The 19,639-nt window shown below is 43.6% G+C and overlaps 1 protein-coding gene across 1 annotated transcript in view; it reads right to left on the bottom strand.

The window, feature by feature from the left end:
- Window positions 1–19,130, bottom strand: part of LOC122801553 (LIM and senescent cell antigen-like-containing domain protein 1) — a 1,529,428-nt gene extending 1,510,298 nt beyond the window's left edge. The window contains exon 1 of the mRNA XM_044070988.1: window positions 18,774–19,130. Within this exon, the coding sequence (XP_043926923.1) occupies window positions 18,774–18,814 (41 nt within the window). The 5' untranslated portion in view covers window positions 18,815–19,130. The remainder of the gene's footprint in view (window positions 1–18,773) is intronic.
- Between the last annotated feature and the right edge of the window lie 509 nt (window positions 19,131–19,639).

Raw genomic sequence — 19,639 nt, 5'->3', positions numbered from 1 at the left:
TAGGGCATCCACTTTCCAGGCCCTGTTGTGAGGTGTCCTAGTGCAAAATTTGCTGAGCGGTAGGTGGGAGGCAAAAAGTCCACCTCCGGGGTCCCCCATTTCTGGATTAGAAGGCTGAAAGTGCTGGGGTCCAATTGCCACTCGTGTAGGTCTAGGAGATTTCTGCTTATGTCGTCTGCCAGAGAGTTTTGTTTGCCTGGCAGGAATTCAGCTTGCAGATGAATATGCATATCCAAGCCAGTGTTTCACTGGGCCATGGCTAGCCCGCAGAGTAGGTAAGAGTGATTTCCCTCCGCTTGTTGATGTACCACATAACTGTGGTGTTGTCTGTTTTTATTAGTAGGGGTCCTGGTGAGAGTAGGGATTTGAAAGCTGTCAGAGCGTGCTGAACAGATAGCATCTCTTTTTGGTTGATGTGCAGATGAATCTGACTTGGGCTCCAGTGGCCCTGAATGCACTTGTAGTCCAGGTGTGCCCCCCAGGCATAGTCTGATGCGTCTGTGGTTACGGTCTGGGTGGTGTGGGGTTGAGTAAAGGGAAGTACCTTGTTGTGGTTGCATGCTGCTGCCCACCAAAGAAACTATGTCCTTAGACAAGGTACGATAGGTATGACTGTGTCCAGGTCCTGAGAATGTTGGCACCAAAGACTTTTTAAGTACCACTGAAGTTTCTTCATATGGAATTAGTAGAATGCAAGAGGCCATGAACCCTAGGCTTTTCCTTGCAGATAGCTGGGTTCTGGTGGCCATTTGATGAAGTAGCCAGTCAGAAAGGCTTGTTTTTCTGGAGTAAGGAATGCCATCTGGGATGCTGCGTCCAAGCTTGCTCCCAGGAATACAATCTTTTGACTGGAAACTAGTTTTGATTTCTTTTCATTGATAGTGTACCCCAGGGAGGTTAGAAGGTTCTTTACAAATGTCAGGTGCTACAACAGCTTTTCCTGACTGCCTGAATCAGGCAATCGTCCAAGTATGGGTAAATTTGAACGTCTCTGTCTGCAATAGGCAATGGCTGGAGGAGTCAGGCGTTTTGTGAATACTCTGAGAGCAGTAGATAAGCCAAAGGGAAGCGCGTAGAACTGATAATGCATTGATCCTGCCCTGAAACGCAGGTATTCCCTGCATGAGTCCCTGATAGGGATGTGCATACAGCCTTCTTTTAGGTCTAGGGTGGCTAACCAGGCATCTTTGGCCAGCACAGGGAGAAGCTGCTGAAGGGTGAGCATTTTGAATTTTGGTACCACCAGGAAGGTGTTTAGAATGGAAAGATCTAGTATTGGGCGCCAAGTGCCATATTTCCTGGGTAGCAGGAAAAGTCTGGAATAGAACCCTTGACCTATCTATTCTGCAAGAACAGGATGAATTGCCCTTATGGAGAGCAGGGATTGAACTTGGTTTTGTGCCTCTGCCCACTGGTTTCGAGGAAGGTCTGGGAGCCCTTTTGGGGATGGCAGTGAATGGAAGTAAAATTTGTACCCCCGGGGGTACAGTATTGAGGACCCATCGGTCTTTGGTGATGGAGGTCCAGTTTTTTGCATGATGGGCAAGTTTTTCTCCTAGGGGCATGAGCAGTTTGGCAGAGGTGAGGAGTGGGGTTGAGAAGTCATAGTGAATTCTTTCCATAAGGGGTGGCTTAGCACTCCCTGGTTTTGAAGTGGAAGCACTGCATTGCTTAGATCTCTGCATACTCTGAGATTGTAATCAGAGGTGTCTGTTACTCCTGGGTCTAGTCTAAGTTGGACTTGAGGAGGCTGGAAAGGACTAATGCTTCAAGGGGCAATGTCTACTGAATCTAGGAGGCTGCACTTGCAAAAAAATCTTTTAGACTGTCTGCATAGATTTAGCTTTTTCTTCCATCTTTTTTAGGACCTCTTCTGCTTTGGTGCCAAACAGATTGTCCTTGTTCAAAGGAGCATCTACTAATTTTGATTTGACATGGTCTGGCAAGGTCTGCTCCTTAAGCCAAGCATGCCTTCTCAGTACAGAACCAGTGACTGCTGCCCTGCAAAATGCTTCTAGAGCGTCAAAGCCACATTGCAAAATATGCTTGCTGACTTGGCTTGCAGAATACACAAGCTCTTGTAATTCTTTATTTTCTGCACAGTCTGTAAAGGTAGATAATTTTTGCTTAATAAATTCCATAATATGTTGCTGGTATTTCAGCATGTGAAACTGTCAATTCAATGCCCTAATGGCAAGAGTTGCAGAGGTGTATACTTTTTTTACCCCATCTGTCTAAAGCTCGGGAATCTTAGCTGTAGTTGCTTTTATACCTTTAGGCCCCTGAGAAATGACCTCTGGGTCAGCAGTAAGATTTTTGAAAAGAAATTTGTGAGTGTCAGGGACTCTGTAGTACCTGTCTGGTTTCCTTAGAGCAGGGGGTAAAGTATCAGGAGTTAGACTGGATTCCATAGAGACATCATCCACAACATCCAGAACTGAAGGTATTGCTAAAGGTCTATGTTGTGGCAAATCAAAAAATTCCCCGAGTCTCTTTTTGGACTGAGGATAGTCTTGGCATTTCCAGTGGAAATGCTCTCAAAGTATGTAGGGTTTCACCAAAAGAAAAATCCTCTGGAGGGGAAGCAGGGGGAATGGATTCCTCTGCATCTGAATCCTCATAAGCAGATAAAGGCATGTCTTCATATTCAGAAACCTCAGAGTTGTCAGACTCTTGGTCTGTTAAAGCTGCTAGGGACAGATCTCTTTTTCACTTAGTAGGAGAAGGCTGGCTTCCCCTAATCAGCATAATCAGGTCTTCTGCCATTTTAAGCATTTGATGCTGTGGCAAAGAAACAGGTGCTTGAGTCTGGGTTGTCGTTTTTTTGTTTAGGCTTAGCTCATACTCTTGGTTTAGAAACTCTGTAGTTTAGGACTGAAGTCATCGGTTTGTGTTGAATATCGGTAGTGCGAACAACTTCCTCAGAAGCTGGTGCCTGCACAGCGGCTCTGGACCCATCCAAGGCAGAGACAACCGCAGGTTCCGTAATCAAAGAAGAGTCTTGTTGCATACCGGACTCCAAACGGGTCTCGGTAGCAGCCTGCGAATCCATCAAAGCGGGCATCAGGGGCTGCGAAAGCGCCTCACTGAGTACCGGCGAACTGGTGACTAGCTTAACGGAAGCATCGTCGGCAGTTTTGGACCTGTATGGTCTGTCTCCGTCTTTATCCTTACTTGTTTTGGGAGATCGGTAGTCGGATGGCTTACCAAAGCCATTTCGGAATAGGGAGATCGGGAGCGAAAGTATTTAGCAACAATAAGGGCCTGGCAACGAATAGTTTGGGCGTTGAACAAAGCATAAAACCAACAGCGAGGTACATGGTGGTCTGGGCCTAAACAGGTGACGCAGTAAGAATGGAAATCTCAATGTGGTATTTGCTTTCCACAGGTGAGACAATTATTAACTTTTTCTGACATCAGTAAGAGCAAGAAAAAAGGATCCCCAATGGGCTACTTAGCTTTAGAAGACTTCAGTTTGATTCAATTAGGACACGAAAACTCGGGTAGCAGCCGACCAGCACTCGTGCAAACTGCTTCTGCTTCGGGCTCCTCGACAAGAAAGACTGATGTAATGGCATCGGCTGCCTGTTTTTATACCCCTGATGACCTGACGTCAGTCCTGAAGCGACAGCAACCGACACAGAAATACCAAGTCTCTGGTATTTGGGCTGACTGAGGGCTACCTGCAGGCAGATAACCCAAGTGTGATGACTGCAACAGTGAAACATGAAGAACATCTGCCTTATGCTTACCAGCTGTTCACTTCTTCTACCAGTTGATAGGAAAGGATTGCTTCATCTCACAGGCTATACTATCAGTAAGCATCATACCTCCGGAACAACACATCAATAAACACATACTACTAGACCCATAACATATATAAAGGCTGTAAAGAAAAACTTGGCAAAATAATGTAGAACTTACTTTAAAATATCCCAGCCGCCAGCAAACAAGGCAACATGTACTCCTTTCTCCACTAACATGTACTGCAAATCCACAGAGCTCATCCAAGAGTCATCAGGAAAGCAAGCCTAAGCTCTTAAGGCTCATTAAGTCTGCTTTCAAACAGGGAAATGTTTTAATCATAGCGAGGCATACAAACTCCACATTCACCATGAATGGACAAGAACAGGGTGACTGTAAGCTGCTGATCTGGTACCAGCATCTATGATGTTACAGGGTCCCTTAAGCTAGACAGATTAAGACTTAGTGGTGGGCTCATGTGGAAGCAAATGACCGGAGGCACTTCACCCAGAGTGTCTTGAAACTTACTGTGCATGCATTACAGACAGGAAAGTCACTGGTCTTTAATTGTATCATGCCTTCATCAAGAGTGATGCCTAGATACAAAGACAAGACAACTGCGTTTAACAATTGACTAAGCAGTTGGTGTCATTCTGCAGGGATCCAGTATGCGTCAGCCTGAGATTATATGGTAGATAACATTTCCTGTTTTGCCAGGGATGGCTTACACCGCACATATTAGGGTTTTCACGTACTGGATAAAGCCTTTGCTGCCACCATGGGACCTTTTTAGGCAGTGCCCCCCCCCCCCCCCATTGGGCATTCTACAAAGAAAATGCAAACAAAATTTGGACAAATCAAAAGTGGCACTACTCAATGCTAGAAGTCTAAACAGACAGGTGACAGAACCTGAGGCCCTCCTGCAACTCTAACACACTCATATTTGTGCAGTTACCAAGACATAGTTTCAATGCAATGACAGCACTCCCCCTACATTAGGGTCTAGTGCCTATTATTCTTTCAGACCCTTGGGTAACTACAGGGGAGTATCTAAGTTTGTTAGAAACCCCATTACTTCTTATCAAATTACCCATAACCATAAATTGGCAATTCTGGACATCTAAAATCACTCTTACCAAATCCAAATATTACTTCACTGATAGATGCAGATCCACATCAATTTTGCCAAAAGGTCACCGAAATTACCTTGCCACAGAGAGTGAAACATCAAACCAAATACCTTTTTACTAGGAGACTTCAATTTCCCAGGCATTAACTGGCACACTTATCCCTCTAAAAACAAATATGCTCAGTGTTTCAGAATCTTCGTTAATACCAATGTACTGAAGCAAATTTTAAAACTACCCACTAGAGGCTCCAAATATCCTTGACCTGGTCCATACCAACCTAGCCCCCCCCCCCTGCATCTTCTCAACCCTGGTTAAATCTGACCACAAATCGGTTACCTTCTCTGTCATGTCTAGTGGTACCACCCCAGCATCAACTGAAACTATCTTTAGGGACTTAAAGGCAAACCTATTTCAGTTTGTAGTAGACCTATGCAAAATTCCCAACATTCCCTTGCAAATGGACCCAACTTGAAAGGGATACCACGTTTACCAGCATCTTAACAGTTGCATAGAAATGCCAGTACTTATTTGCCTTAAATATAAATGGTAATTTCAGGAATAAATCTCTCTAGTGCAACTCCTGCATTAATAAAGTGAAAAAAGAAAAATAATGAAAAGTTCAAGAAATCCCCATCTCCCTACTTCAAGACTAGAACAAAATAAACAAGCAACTTAAAACACAATTAGAACATGTAAAGCAGAGTATGAACTTAAGGTGGCTACAGACTCGAAAAGAAAACCAATTGTTTTATTCCTTCATTATCTTGCATAAGTAAATAATGTCCAAAAATGCGCTAAGCTGATCCATAATATCACCCATTCTGTCCCCAAGGATATAGCCAATATATCAGCAGACAAATTCAGTGCCAACTATCTCTCCTAACCACATCAGTGCCCCCACTATCCCTGTGAATTGTTTCCCCTGTAATCACCAATAAGCAGGTCTTAGAATACCTGTCAAAGGCTAAAAATACTTCTTCCAAGGGGCAGGGTAACATACCAGGCCGCGTCCTCATCAGTGCCAAGTGTGCACAATCTGAGCCTCTACTTAAAACTGCTCAATCTCCGCCCATCTACAGGGTTTGTTCTGGATGTCTGAAGAACATCCACTGTGACTTCCCTACACAAGGCTGTCCCCTCTACAGACCCAGATACTAAAAGACCCATCAGCCTCTCCAGCCTTATATGCAAAGCCATAGAACATATCATAGCAGAACTCTGAGGCAGACATAGGGATCTGGATCCCGAACAGTTTGGTTTTGTGAAGGGCAGATCCTTTCTTCTGAATCTAGTAAGCTTCTTCGAAAAGGTGTTTATCTCAGCCCAGCTAAGGCTTTTGATATTATCCTCCATGCTGGCTACTCCTGAAAAAATAGTAACGCTTAATGTAAACCCACGTCTCCCAAATATGCAACAAAGTCTAGAAGATTTAGGATCTTTGCTTGGAAGTGTTTACTTAGGGTATAAAAATACTTATGTAGATTCCAAAGAATTTTTCCACAGGTAGACAGCAAATGTTATAGGTGCGATGGAGAAAAAAAAAAAAGAGGTAACTGGGAACACATTTTCTGGACCTTTATGATTTAGCAGACTTTAAAGATTCCCTGAAGACTGCTCTGTCAGAGATGCTGGGTGAGCAAATTGGTGTAACTAAGGAAATTATTTTTTGAGCTATGATACAGAAATCAGAATTGCCTAATAAGACCTTGCTGAGTGCAATTATGGTGGCTGCAAAAAAATAACATAGCCCTCGGCCGGCCCAAATACCAGAGTCAATGTAATTGCATCAGTTTTTCTTGCCCTAACCTGTCAGAAGCACAAGGAAATAAGGTAAAATGGTCCTGATGGCTAAAAGCCACAGTGGGAAGCTTATGCCCCCCTAGGGAAAGAAGATATAAGGGAAATGGGGGGGGGGGCAGGACTGCAATAGTGGATACACTCCAACATCTAAATTTATGGTAAGTGTACACAACTGTACTATGTTCTTCGTGTTTCACTGTTGCAGTCATCACCTGTGGGAGGATTCCCAAAGCTGAGGAGATGAGGGGGATAGGTTACAGCCCTAGGCATGGGTCAGCAAGCCCTGCAGAGGCAAACCCAGCCCTAGACTTAGAAAAAAAAAAGAGATAAGTGGCAAAGCTTTAAGGTATGAACAAAGGTCCAGGTGGCAGCTTCCAAGATGTCCTTGGTGGGGACTCCTCTGAGAAAGGCTGTGGAAGTGGAGGCTGCACTAGTGGAATGGGCATGAATAGACTGGGGGGATTTACCATGTAGTCTGTAATACAAATGGATACGGTGTGACATCCATTTGGAAACTGTTTGCTTGGAAATGGGCTTCCCCTCTGCCCCTGGGGCAATGCTGACAAGAAGCTTGTCTGCTTTTCTGAAGGGCTTAGTACGGTCCATGTAGTATCGGAGTTGTCTGTGCAGGTCTAGTGAGTGCAGAATTCTTTCCCCCTTGTTTTGAGGGTTGGGAAAGAAGGTGGGTAGATGTATGGCCTGGTTGAGGGTCACATCAGATACCACCTTGAGCATAAAGGAGGGGTTAGTCCTCAGGGAGACCCTGTCTGCATGGAAAATGATGAAGGGCTCAACAGCCATGAGTGCCTGAAGTTCTGAAACCCTTCTGGCTGAGGTGGTAGCTAGTAGGAAAGCAGTTTTCCAGGAGAGGTATTTCAATTCTGCTGAAGCAGCAGGTTCGAATGGAGGCAAGGTTAGTTTTTCTAAAACATAATTCAGGTCCCAGACCAGCATGGGAGGCCTTCTCGGAGGTCTGATATTAGATGCCCCTCTGAGGAATTGTTTAATCAAAGGATGTGAGAAGAGGGGTAGGTCTGAATCGGAATGAGCTGAAATGGCTGAGGCATGGATTTTAATAGAAGAGAAAAGCCACTACTGACCAACTTGGCTAGGTAGTCCAAGATAAGAGGGATGGAAGGATGTGAGATACTGGCCCCTCTGGACTGGCTCCAGGAGAAGAATCATTTCCATTTCCTTGTGTAATATTTTCTGGTGCTGGGCCTTCTGGCCTCTGGGATAATGTCCAGGACCTGTTTAACAGGGACCCCTTGTTTGCTTTTAAAGTATTAGCCATGCTGAAAGATTGAGAGTATGCAAGGCTGGGTGCAGTATCCCCCCCTCACCTGGGTCAAGAGGTCTGAGATCAGGGGAAGCTGCCCGAGGGGCTGTAAAAAGTCAGACTGCGCATTAAGGGGTACCAATGCTGTCTGGGCCAGTCTGGAGCAATGAGGATGGCCTTTGGTCTCTCCTCCCTTATTTTGATCAGTACCTTGGGAATAGGAGGCAGAGGAGGGAAAGCGTACACAAAGAGGGAGTTCCAGGGGAAATGTCAAGGCATCCACATTCCACGCTAGGTGGCGATACTCCCTGGTGCAGAATTTTTTCAGCTGGTGGTTGAGGTGCAAAAAAAAAAAAAAAAAAAAAAAAAAGAGATCCACCTCCGGAGTCCTGAGTGATTTGCAGAAAGATTTTTCAGTGGAGCTGCCATTCGTGGGGGTCCAGTAAGTTTCTGCTTAGGTGGCCTACCAGGGTGTTGTTGAGCCCTGGTGGGTATTGAGCAATTAGATGTAGACCCATGGAGGTGGCTGTCAGCCAGGGGTTCATGGCTAGCCTGCACAGAGGGTAAGATTGCCTCCCCCCCAATTTGTTGATGTACCACATTACTGTGGTGAGAACCCCTGACCTAAGATGGGGTTTAGAAGGATGTCAGAGCTTTTTGTACTACCATCATTTCTTTCGGAATGATGAGCAAGGGAAGGTGCTGGGCATCTCAAAGAACTTGGGTGCACCTGCCTGCTCGATAAGTGCCCCAAACAATGTCGGAGATGGTCTGGCTAGTAGGGAGGAAGATGGAAGGAAGCCCCTTGTTCTTAACACAGGTCCCTGCCCACCAGAGAAACTCAGCCCTTATACATGGCATCAGAGGGAGAGGGGATCTCTAGGGGCTGAGAGTTCTGACACCAAAGGTTCTTCAGATACCACATGTGAAGCCTGGCCAGAGGAATTAAAAGGATGCACGATGCCATGTACCCCAGGGCTTGCAGGAACTTCCTCGCAGTGAGGTGACTTCTGGAAACCAGCTGGGTGAAGTAGAGAGGCAGGAAGCTCTACTTTACTGGGGATAGGAAGACCATTTGGGATGTTGTGTCCAGCAGTGCTCCCAAGAAAATGATCTTCCTGGAGGGTGTTCATTTTGATTTCCTCTCGTGATGTTGAACCCTAGGGAAGTAAGGAGGGTTTTCACAAAGAGAAGGTCCTGGAGCAGCTTTTCTTTGCACTCTGCCTGAAAGACAGTCGTCCAGATAAAGGTAAACCTGTATATTTCTCCATCTGCAAAATACTATGCTGGGGCTAAGCATTTGGTGAATACTCTGGGTGCAGTAGATAAGCCAAAGGGTAGCGCAGATAAAGTGTCAGCCTGCTCTGACGCGCAGGAATTTCCTGCAGGATTCCCTTATGGGGATGTGGAGGTAGGCATCTTTTAGGTCTAGGGTCACTAACCAAGCATTTTTTGTCAGCATACGCAGCAGCTACTGCAAAGTTAGCATTTTGAATCTGGGGACCACCAGGGTGGTGTTCAGAATGGACAGATCCAGGATGGGGTACCAAGTGCCCTCTTTTCTGGGAACAAGGAATAGTCTGGAATAAAAGCCTTTGTCTGTTTGATCTGAGGGGACAGGTTCCACTGCCCCCTGGGATATGAGAGTTTGAACCTATTTCAATGCCTCTGCCACTGATTTGGAAATAAGTCTGGGTACCCTCTTGGAATTGGGAGTTAGCTGAAAAAGATCATTTTTCAGGGATACAAATTCTCTAAGACCTATTGCTCCTTTGTTACAGAAAGCCAATTTTCTTTGCAGAGGGAGAGCCTACCTCCTAACTTTTGGTGAGTGAAGGGAGGGCGGAGAGAAAGTCATTGGGAGTTTTTGCCATAGAAGGGTGGCTTAGAACTCCCTGCCCTTGGGGCGGAAGTGGTCCACCATTTGCTTCTCTGCTGGCCCTGGGATAAGGGCCTGGATGGTCTGTCCCTGCAGGGCATGGCCCTGTTGGCTAGGTACAGGGAAGGACCAGTGCTTAGAGGGAAAGTTCCTGCTGAACCTGGGAGGTTGAACCTGAAAGAAATCTTCTACTCCTTTGCATAGATTTTGCTTTTACTCCAAACAAGCAGTCCTTATCCAGGGTTGCATCAATTAGTTTAGACTTGCATGGCTGAAGGAACAACCTCTCCCTGATCCTGTCATGTCTCCTAATGACAGATCCTGACACTGCTGCTCTGCTAGAGGCTTCTAGGGCGTCATATCCACAGTGTGATGAGTGTTTGGCCACTTGATAAGTAAGAGTGCAGTAAATACGCTAACTCTTTCGAATTGGCATAATCAGGAAAGGTTGAAATATTTTGTTTTAATAGTCCCAAGGTGTGTTGATATTTTAACATATGGAACGGACAGTTGAGTGCACTTATAGCTAAGGTTGCAGAGGTGTATACTTTTTTACCCCATCTGTCCAGTGCTCTGGAATCCTTGTCAGAAGGAAGAGGATTCTTGGCAGAACTAGTCTTAGCTCCTTTGGGTCCCTGTGTAATGACCTCTGGGTCTGCAGCAGGATTTCTGTACAGGCATTTGTGAGAATCTGGTACCCTGCAATACCTGTCAGGTTTACTGGGAGCAGGTGGGAGGGCATCGGAGGCTAAGCAGGATTCATGGCAAACATTATCCACCACTTCTAAATATAGGGGGGTGGCCAGTGGTCTGTGCTGGGGCAGGTCCAGAAACTCTCCAACTATTTTCTTAGACTGGTGGAAATCCTGAGTTTCCCATTGGAAATGTTCCCAGAGTATGTGAAGGGTTTCCCCAAAGGAAAGGTCATCTGGAGGGGAGGCAGAAGGGATGGATTCCTCTGCATTTGAATCCTCAAAAGCAGTCAGAGGTTGTTCCTCTTCAAAATCTGAATAGTCACATTCCTTACAATCCTGTTCTGTCATAATTTTTGGAGAAGGGCATCTTTTTCTTTTAGAAGTTGTGGTCTGACTTCTCCTGATAAGGGAGATGAGATCCTCCGCCATTTTAAGCATTTGTGCTTGAGGTGGTGGAGCAGTGGAGCAGGGGCAAGATGGTGGCTAGAAACAAATTTTCTAAATCAGTCGGTCCGAGAGAAATGGTAGTCGGATGAGAAGATGTTGTTTTTTTGTCTAGATTCGGTAGTGTGAAAGGCCTCCTCGGAGGCTGGTACCTGCGTCGCAGCTCTGGACCCAACCGAGGCAGAAACAGCCAAAGGCTCAGATGAAGAAGAAGATTTCTGCAGCATACCAGACTCCGAAAGGGTCTTGGTAGAGGCCTGCGTAGATATCGAATCGGGCATCAGGGGCTGCAAAACCGCCTCACTGAATTTCGGAGAGCTGACGACCTGCTTAGCGGTAGAGTCGGAAGGCTTAGCCTTGTGTGGTCTGTCTCTATCGCTGCGTTTTTTTTCGGAATGTCCATGGATTGTTGGCTGACTGACGCCATTTCAGAATGTGAAGATGGAACATAAAAATACCGGTCTACAATAAGAGCTCTACTGCGAATGGTTCTCATGTTAAAGAGGGCACAGAACCGGCAACGGGGGATGTCATGGTCTGGGACTAAACAAGTGACGCAGAAAGAATGAAAGTCTCGGTGTGGGATTTGCTTTCCACAGGCAAGACAATTGTTAACTTTTCGGACATCGGTTAGTGCAAGAAAAAAGGGTCCCCAACGGGGTACTACGCTTTAGATGTTTTCAGCTGACATTCAAACTGTGGTAGCAACTGACCGGCACTCTTGCAAACTGCTTCTACTACGGGCTCCACGGCAAGAAAGACTGATGTGATGATGTCGGCTGCCTTGCTTTATAGCACTGACGACCTGACGTCAGACTACAGGTGACGGCAGCCAATGCTGAAAAATATCGACTTTGGTATTTGGGCCGGCCGAGGGCTACCACAGCAGGGATAACCCAGAGGTGATGACTGCAACAGTGAAACACGAAGATAATCAACTGGAATTAGGATCTTTAGAAAAGGATAGGAGCAAATTACATATGAAATGGGAACTGTGGTAACAACACATGCACAAGAGGAAAGAAAAGTTGTGTAAAATCTTACCATAACCATAGATGTCCTTCTCTTCCATGTTGCAGTATTCAATATATGGGTTTATTTACTCCTCCTGCTTCGCGTGCATCTGGCCAGTATACAAATGTTTTCAGTCACTGAATGGTGCATGGGACGTCTGACATGGCTCAAGGAATGTGGGCCATAAAAGTGACATCTGTACGCACCAGCCCTCAGAACTTCAAAGCCACCAGTCAAACGCTGGGTGTTCCTGCCTTCACGGCCATCAGATTTGAGAAATCAGATAAGTGCCCTGTTGGGGAACCTTTCAGGCCTTTTCTTTCATTTAATGCCTGTTTATGTCATCCAGAAAGGGCAAGTGTAAGTGCAGCCGTCAGATACTTCACAAGGCCGCCCATGATCAGTAGCTCTTTTGTTTGGGACGGTTGCACGATTACAAGGTCTGCTCCATTTGTCAGGTGTTTGTGCCTAAAACATTGTGAACCCCTCTGCATGTGCTTAACCTGTATTTAGAGAATCAAAGGTTAAAACAAATAGCTTTAGGGATGGAAGGCTCCTCCGACATACCTACTGAACTGCCAAGAGAAAGCCAAGACTATACAGCCTATATCAAAAAAGTCTCAAACTAAATGGAAAAAAAAAAAGGAGCAGCATAGTAGCATTTGGCAGAAGACTTGCTCCTACCTCATATTGTAAATGACACGCCTCTTTAGACATATATGGTCATAAAAGACCTAGGTACTACTTCTGTGTATAATTCTGTTTCATGTGATCATCATATTTCCACCATAGTCAGAAAATCCATCTGGTCCAGTTACTTCCTAAGGGAATACCTTCAAGATCCAAAGAAATTATCCTACCACTGTACTCTTCCCTTATAAGACCCATCATTGGAGACAATACCCCCTTTGGTATGTACAAATCCAAGAATACTGCTCAAATGGAAAAGGCGGCAAAGATTTCTAACCAAGAAAATTAAAGGTCTTCAATCTTTCAACTACCCAGAGAGATTAGCATGACTCTCCTTACTCAGTAACCTACAAGTTGCTGAGAGGGGATCTCATCTAGCTTTTCAAACACTGAAGACTGGCCCCCTAATTCTTCGCAAAATCAGTGGCATTGCAAAACACCTGCATTAGTAAACTAAATCTACACCAACAAATAAGAACCTAATCCTCTAGAAAGTCTTGTTTAACTCAACTTATTCCTATCCTTTGGAATAACGTTACCACTATATGTCAGACAAAGCTTTGCTTTGGCTACCTTTATGGCTAGTCTTGATAACCGGATGGGTAGACAAGTTTACACCATGATTATCATGTACAGCTCAGTTGGACTTGTACATGAACAGTGTGGTAATAATTTTTAAGTTTGCTGCGTAAAGGTATAGATGGCAAAGTATCTGACAGTCTCAGCAATCACTCGTCTAAGTATGTTCCAACTCAGACCACCCCCCCCCCAACAGTACGTCAGTATCCACTTGCTTAATTCTTGGTGGTGTTCCTTTCACCACAAGCTTCTGCGCTTACAATTCACCCATGCAGTAATCCAGCTTCTGAGGCTTGGCCATAATCCAGAACCCTCCAGTTTCCCATGAGCCTATGTGGGACGGAGTTAAAATTTGCTCAAATCCTGGTTAGCCACCCTCTACTGCTCAAGATGACCTGTAACCCAGTCATAAAACTAGAACAGATTTGACAGACATCATGTTACATGGGTAGAAGGTGCCAACTTCTCACATTGGATACTGCCATCCACTAGGAAACTAATAGTTTTCTCCCTCAGAATTTTCTCTACCACTACTTTTCAGCTCACAACACTGTAGTTCCCTGAATTTATCCCAATTCCCCCTCATATAAGGGTATCATCTAGCCATCTTTCACTCCTTTGGCACTTCTGTACTAGCCAGTGATCTGTTGAAAATGTTCATCAGGGTCTCTACCAGTGCACTGGACACACTTGTGAAGATTCTAGGAGGTTTAGCCCATCTAGCTCTTGTGCTCTCGTCTTCCTAAGGCTAGCTAGTTTCCTCTTCACCTTCTCCATCCTACCGTCTATTCACCAGTCTACAAATTCTACCCTGCCTCTATCCCAGTATGGCACACTCATGCTTTCTTATCAGAGCAATTAAGCAATGTATTCATTCAGTACCTCCTTTTCCCCCCCGTCTTCAGTGATCTCCCTTCAGTCTTTATTTAGCTTAATATGTACCCACTCATGAACTGCTTCAGCAATACCAACATGGCAAGATGAAGTTTTTAAGTGTACTGATTAAAAAGGATTCTGTTATGCCAGTTAAGGATATGTGGGAAAAAAATGAAACAAAATATAATATAAAAACTGATAAGCTGGAAGCTCAATTATGGCTATAGCAAACAAGATACAAGAAGTGAAAATGTTTTAGTCCATTTAGTCTTATGCAAATGCCAGATTACTTTTATCGAATCAGAGGAGATGTTAACTGGAATTTGCTTGAGGAAGATAAAAAGACTTAACTGGGATAAGCTGTTTCTCGCCACAGAACACGGAAGTTTAAAGTTAACCGATTTGAAGGGGTGCTTTACAGTTAAGGGTCATAAATATAACTCTAGCAGAAGGTCATAAATCAAACTGGAAAGACACGAGGATGATGGGGGGTGAGTCTGACAGAAAAACAGAGCTTGGGAATTTGGATACAAGTTCTTAAGGAGAACAGACACGAGGATGATGGGGGGTGAGTCTGACAGAAAAACAGAGCCTAGGAATTTGGATACAAGTTCTTAAGGAGAACAAACACTACCACAACCATCCAGCAGAATATTCTAAAAACTAAGCCAGAGTGGGAATGAAGAGGAGATTTAACTAATAAGGGACAATTGCAAGTAAACAGCATTGAAATTATACACTAGGGGGTTATTTACTGGTTGAAATTAGTAAAACAGTCAAGGTATTTGGGGCAAATAACTCTGAAGGATAAGTTAAAAAGAGTGAGAGGAGGCTAAGCAGAAATTTGGACTGCAGGCTATAAACTGCCTTCCCCATAAAGGTTGACATGACAGAGAACAGACAAATAGGAAGGTGCAGAGGAGTGGAAAAATAACACTGGTAGACGTTTTGTTATAGTCTTGATTAGATCTTGCTGTTATAAAGGGCTCATTAGCAGGGTCTATAAAATATTGTATGTCAAGTATAAGAATCAATTAGAGAAAGTTATAAAAAGAATGGAAATGTGCAAAGGAACAATGGAAAGAACTTTAAGGCTTCCAAGTATGCAACAAAATCTGGAAGGGTTAGGATTTTTGCTTGGAACTGTTTGCAGACTTCTAGGATTTTTTTTCCTTGGGTGGGTAGCAATTGCTTGCGGTATGCTAGGGGAAGAAACAACAGGGCACATGTTTTTATAGGAATGTAATGAATTGGAAGATTTTTAAAAAATCTCTACAGGAGTACCTTGACATAAATGTTGAGGGAACAAACTGTTGCAACTAAGGAAATTATTCTTTTGAGTTGGGGTACACAAATTGAATTGCCTAGAAACAGTAAGGTGGTACCAAGTTTAATGCTATTGGCTGCCAAAAACAACTACTGGAGAATAGATATCAAAATCTAAACCAACTGCAATTGAAGCACTGAATATTGTAAAACGAGAACTGGAGGCGAGATCTTTACAAAACTGAAGGAAAAATAAATGGAATTTGTACCAACAGTACATGCAACATAATGTTCAGGAGGAGAAGTAGGGTTTAATGGAAGGCAGGACCCAAACAGCTTATATACATACTGGAGCAAAAGAAAAGTCTTAAAGAAAACTTCTCTGGATACTGCCTGACAATACCTAAATAAACTTTTATTAGTTAATTTTCCTATTAATTTGCATGATAAAGTCATGTTACCATTTACAATGTGATGATTTAATAAAACATGTTAAAAATAATTGCTCCCCCTTCTTGATCCCTTCTGCGCCTCACCATATTTGTTGGCTTTCTGCTTAACTGTTAGTACTGTGCCACCTACACCCTCCCAATACCTCCTGTCCAACTCCTATATGCCCGCTCTTTGCCCAGACTGCTAGTCTCATATTCCTATGCAGCCAGATTGGCACTCTGTTCTTTTTGCCCAGGTGTGTCTTCCTCACAGCCTTTTGCCTACAGAACTGAATACTCAGTCCATGACAGATTCCTATAGCTTGTTTACTCCCAAAAGTTGCTTCCAGTGTATTAATTTATCCCTGACCCTCTCCCCACCAGATCATAAACTCTACTAAAATACCAAATTCTTAAGAATCCACATTAACTATTTGTAGCCTGACACCTAAATCTACTACTGCACCCTCCTGACCTCAGAGCTTGGAATCTCAGAGTTTGCTCCTGGTAAGGTAAGATCCCTTTAGAATATTGGCTCTACACTCCCTTTAGTCTCTCCTCAATCTCTTATTATGCTACTTTGATGTGTCCAAGAGACAATACATTGCGACAGTCCACAGGTTCTCTTGCTATTAGACACAGCAAGCATTAGTAAGGCTTTGCAGCATGCTGACAGTAGCAGGTGGCTTAGGTTCCCGTTCTACAACAATGAAAGGCAGACAATACTCTGTATACTACAACTACTTGCTACCAATAGCTACAGACAGCAACTCAAACATATAGTGACTGTGCATGTTACTTCAACTCTACAGGGTTTTTCTGAATGTCCAGATTTTTGCCCCGTTTCTCATTGTGGTTTTCTGGCAAGTTACAGAGGATTGAACTCACTAACAGAAATCTGAGTTCCAGACTACATATTTTTCAGAAAATGCATGCTAATGCAAAACCTGTTTTTTTTTAGCAACATTCTGAGTTTAAATGAGCAATACTGAAAACCTGCCCCTGATCTGGGGCCTTTGTCACACACATTAATGTTAACTTTGTCTAGAATTTTTGAGTTAAGATGTTGACAGATACGCTGTATACTTTGAATGTTAACAGGAACTTTGACTGGCTCATGGAAAGATGATTGCTGCAAACAAGAACTGAAGTTATTGAAGATAAAGTGCATACAAAATATATACGGTTAGAAATAAACCAGTGTGGAAGGCATCTGTGACAAAGAAATATCCCCACCAAGAATACATAACTGACTGGAAGCAAAGCAGCAAAACTGGATTATAGCAGCCACATCAAGCAAGATGCAACAACAAAATGCTTGCAGACACCAGCATTTAAACCTGTACTGTAAAAGTAACAATAGTCAGCAAAAGCAACTCTGGGTTGGAACTGTAATAAAGCAAAATACAGCACAAACAATTTGCAGAGCTAAATATTTAAAATGCAACTCTCAAATTTTCAGCAATATAGCAGTTCTGGATCAAAGCAGTAATACAAAGCAATATACACCAACAAAACATATTTAGTGCCACACCAGTGGCATACAAGAATAAAACAATTACTACTCTCTAGGCGAACCGTGTTGGATTAGTGGCTTGAGTGACCAACAGATTGGCAGGAATGAATGGGTGTTATGCAGCCCAGAGGTGGGTGGGTCAATGAGCACTCATGGTATCAATCCTTAGAGGTGGCAGCACATGGTAGATGTGCCTATAAAACGGGTCGAGACATGGTTAAACAATACATCGCACATCTCCACAGCATGCCCACATCCCCCACATTAAATCATGGGCTCACATATGGGAAGGGGGGCATAAATGGGGTAGAGCATAAGTACACCTCCCCCAGATAGATGCAGGAGTGGCCTTAGGTCAACTGGTACCCTAGGAAAAAGGGCTCCGCAACACCCACTACCACACCATCTGGTGCCCCCAACCTGGTTTACCTACACCAAATAAGTACAGGAAAAGCACCCCTGCTACAGCGGTGCCCTAGGCGGCCGCCTAGTTGGCCTATGCCCAAGGCCAGCTATGGATAGATGCACAGATGAGCCAAGCCCTTGGCTACCTTATTTCATGACCGGCCCTAGCAAGATATAGCAGATTAAAGTCCAGGGGTGGGGGGTCAGCAGCTGGTAGACACAACAGGGACAGTATAATGACGAGCAGTGGAGAAGAGAAGCCAAAAAATATCTGAAGAAAAATATTTAAAATATGTTGTTTAAAACAAAAGTAACAGACATTGCGAGGATTCTGGGCTACAGCAGTAACAAAAGCAAGGCACAAGACAGTTATCTAGGCATTGTTCCTGAACACTCAGTGTCTGTAATGCCCTCTGAAACAATATTGACTCACTGGCCTCTTCCATCTTGAGCAGCTATACCTAGCATTACGACGGCAGAAATGCACAAGTCACGGCTCATCATTTTACACTCTGTTCGGCCACGTACTACCCAGCTTAATTTAATGGTGATTTTTCAATGATAAAAACTTTTTGAAGTTACAGAGAGGAAACCAAATAGAAGATATGCGAATTGGAACTAAAACTAAACATCTGGTCAGTTTAATAAAAGATGCACCAAAAACTCTTTCAAATGTATTTAATAAAAACAGCAGTAAAATGATGTCATTTTAAGCAAACGAAACTGTACTACAACATATTTTAATATAACATCCAGAATCTATCATAAACACACCACAGTAAAACAACTTAAAACTTCTTCGCTTATTGCAAAATATAACTAGATTTAGTGCTGTACACAACTACAACTTTCCGGTATTATAAACAGAATTTCTCTCAAATGTACCCAAAGGAACAAAGAGCAAAAAAAAAAATCACGACTAAGTCTTACAATAAAACAAACTTATAAATTTCACACCCAGACGTTTTCATACTGCCACGGTTCTCCTCGCCCTTTTCTACCTATCAATTCGTTCGTTCACCTACCTGTCAATCAATTTAGCAGGGTGTGCCTCCGGTTCCCACATGGAGGCAGATGATTTATCTTAAACTTATACGGTGAGAAACGGAAAAGTACGGGAATGGAAGATAAGAGGATTTTTCCTTCAGTCCGACTGTATTCCAATGACGGGACCGGAAAAAGGATGCATTTGCCGGAAGTTTATATGATAAATGGTTGAGGCAAACGGTACCCGTTGCACTCTCTAGGATGTATTTTTGTACGATGGAAAACTATAGGCAGGCATTTTATTTTTTACTATTTGAGTGGGAGCAGACAAGCACTGAGACGGTGTAGGTTTTGCACAAGAGTCCCTCAGTTTGAACTCAGACTGGCCAAACTAACACCCACTTTTCTCGCGTCACGCATACTTCCCTCCCACAGTGCCGTTTTTCTTTAAACATTCTGTAAATCCGTTGTCCCAGTGTTTTTTTAGTTCCCAGTGAAAACTGAACGTAGATTTTATGTTCCAAATTTTCTACTGAAATGACAGTGTATTATTGTAATGTAATTTTCATCTACGCGTTTTTCACGCATATCCTCTGGGTTAAAAGCTTCAGGGCAGTCTAGTAATTATTTCTTGTATTTTACTGTTGGTGATACTTTTGGTAACTGCTTTATTCTTTCTGAAATGGGTTTTCGTGCCTACAGGTGATAAATGCAAAACGCAGATAGTGCACTGAATAAAAACAACAGAATATACAGACTTTCTAGTTAAGTCTTCTTGAGAAAACCACGATTGCTGCTGGTCCATGGTTGTGTACTGTTGTCATAACAACGTCATCCTATGAAGCTGGCGGAGAGCGTAGAAAATGGAATTATACAAACGAAATTGGAGTACTGTGCTTATACA

Source organism: Protopterus annectens, chromosome 5.part0 (assembly GCF_019279795.1).
Source record: "Protopterus annectens isolate FY-2018-M chromosome 5.part0, PAN1.0, whole genome shotgun sequence".
Taxonomy (NCBI): domain Eukaryota; kingdom Metazoa; phylum Chordata; order Ceratodontiformes; family Protopteridae; genus Protopterus; species Protopterus annectens.
The sequence above is the reverse complement of the archived record's forward strand: the minus strand, read 5'-3'. Positions and strand labels throughout refer to the sequence as shown.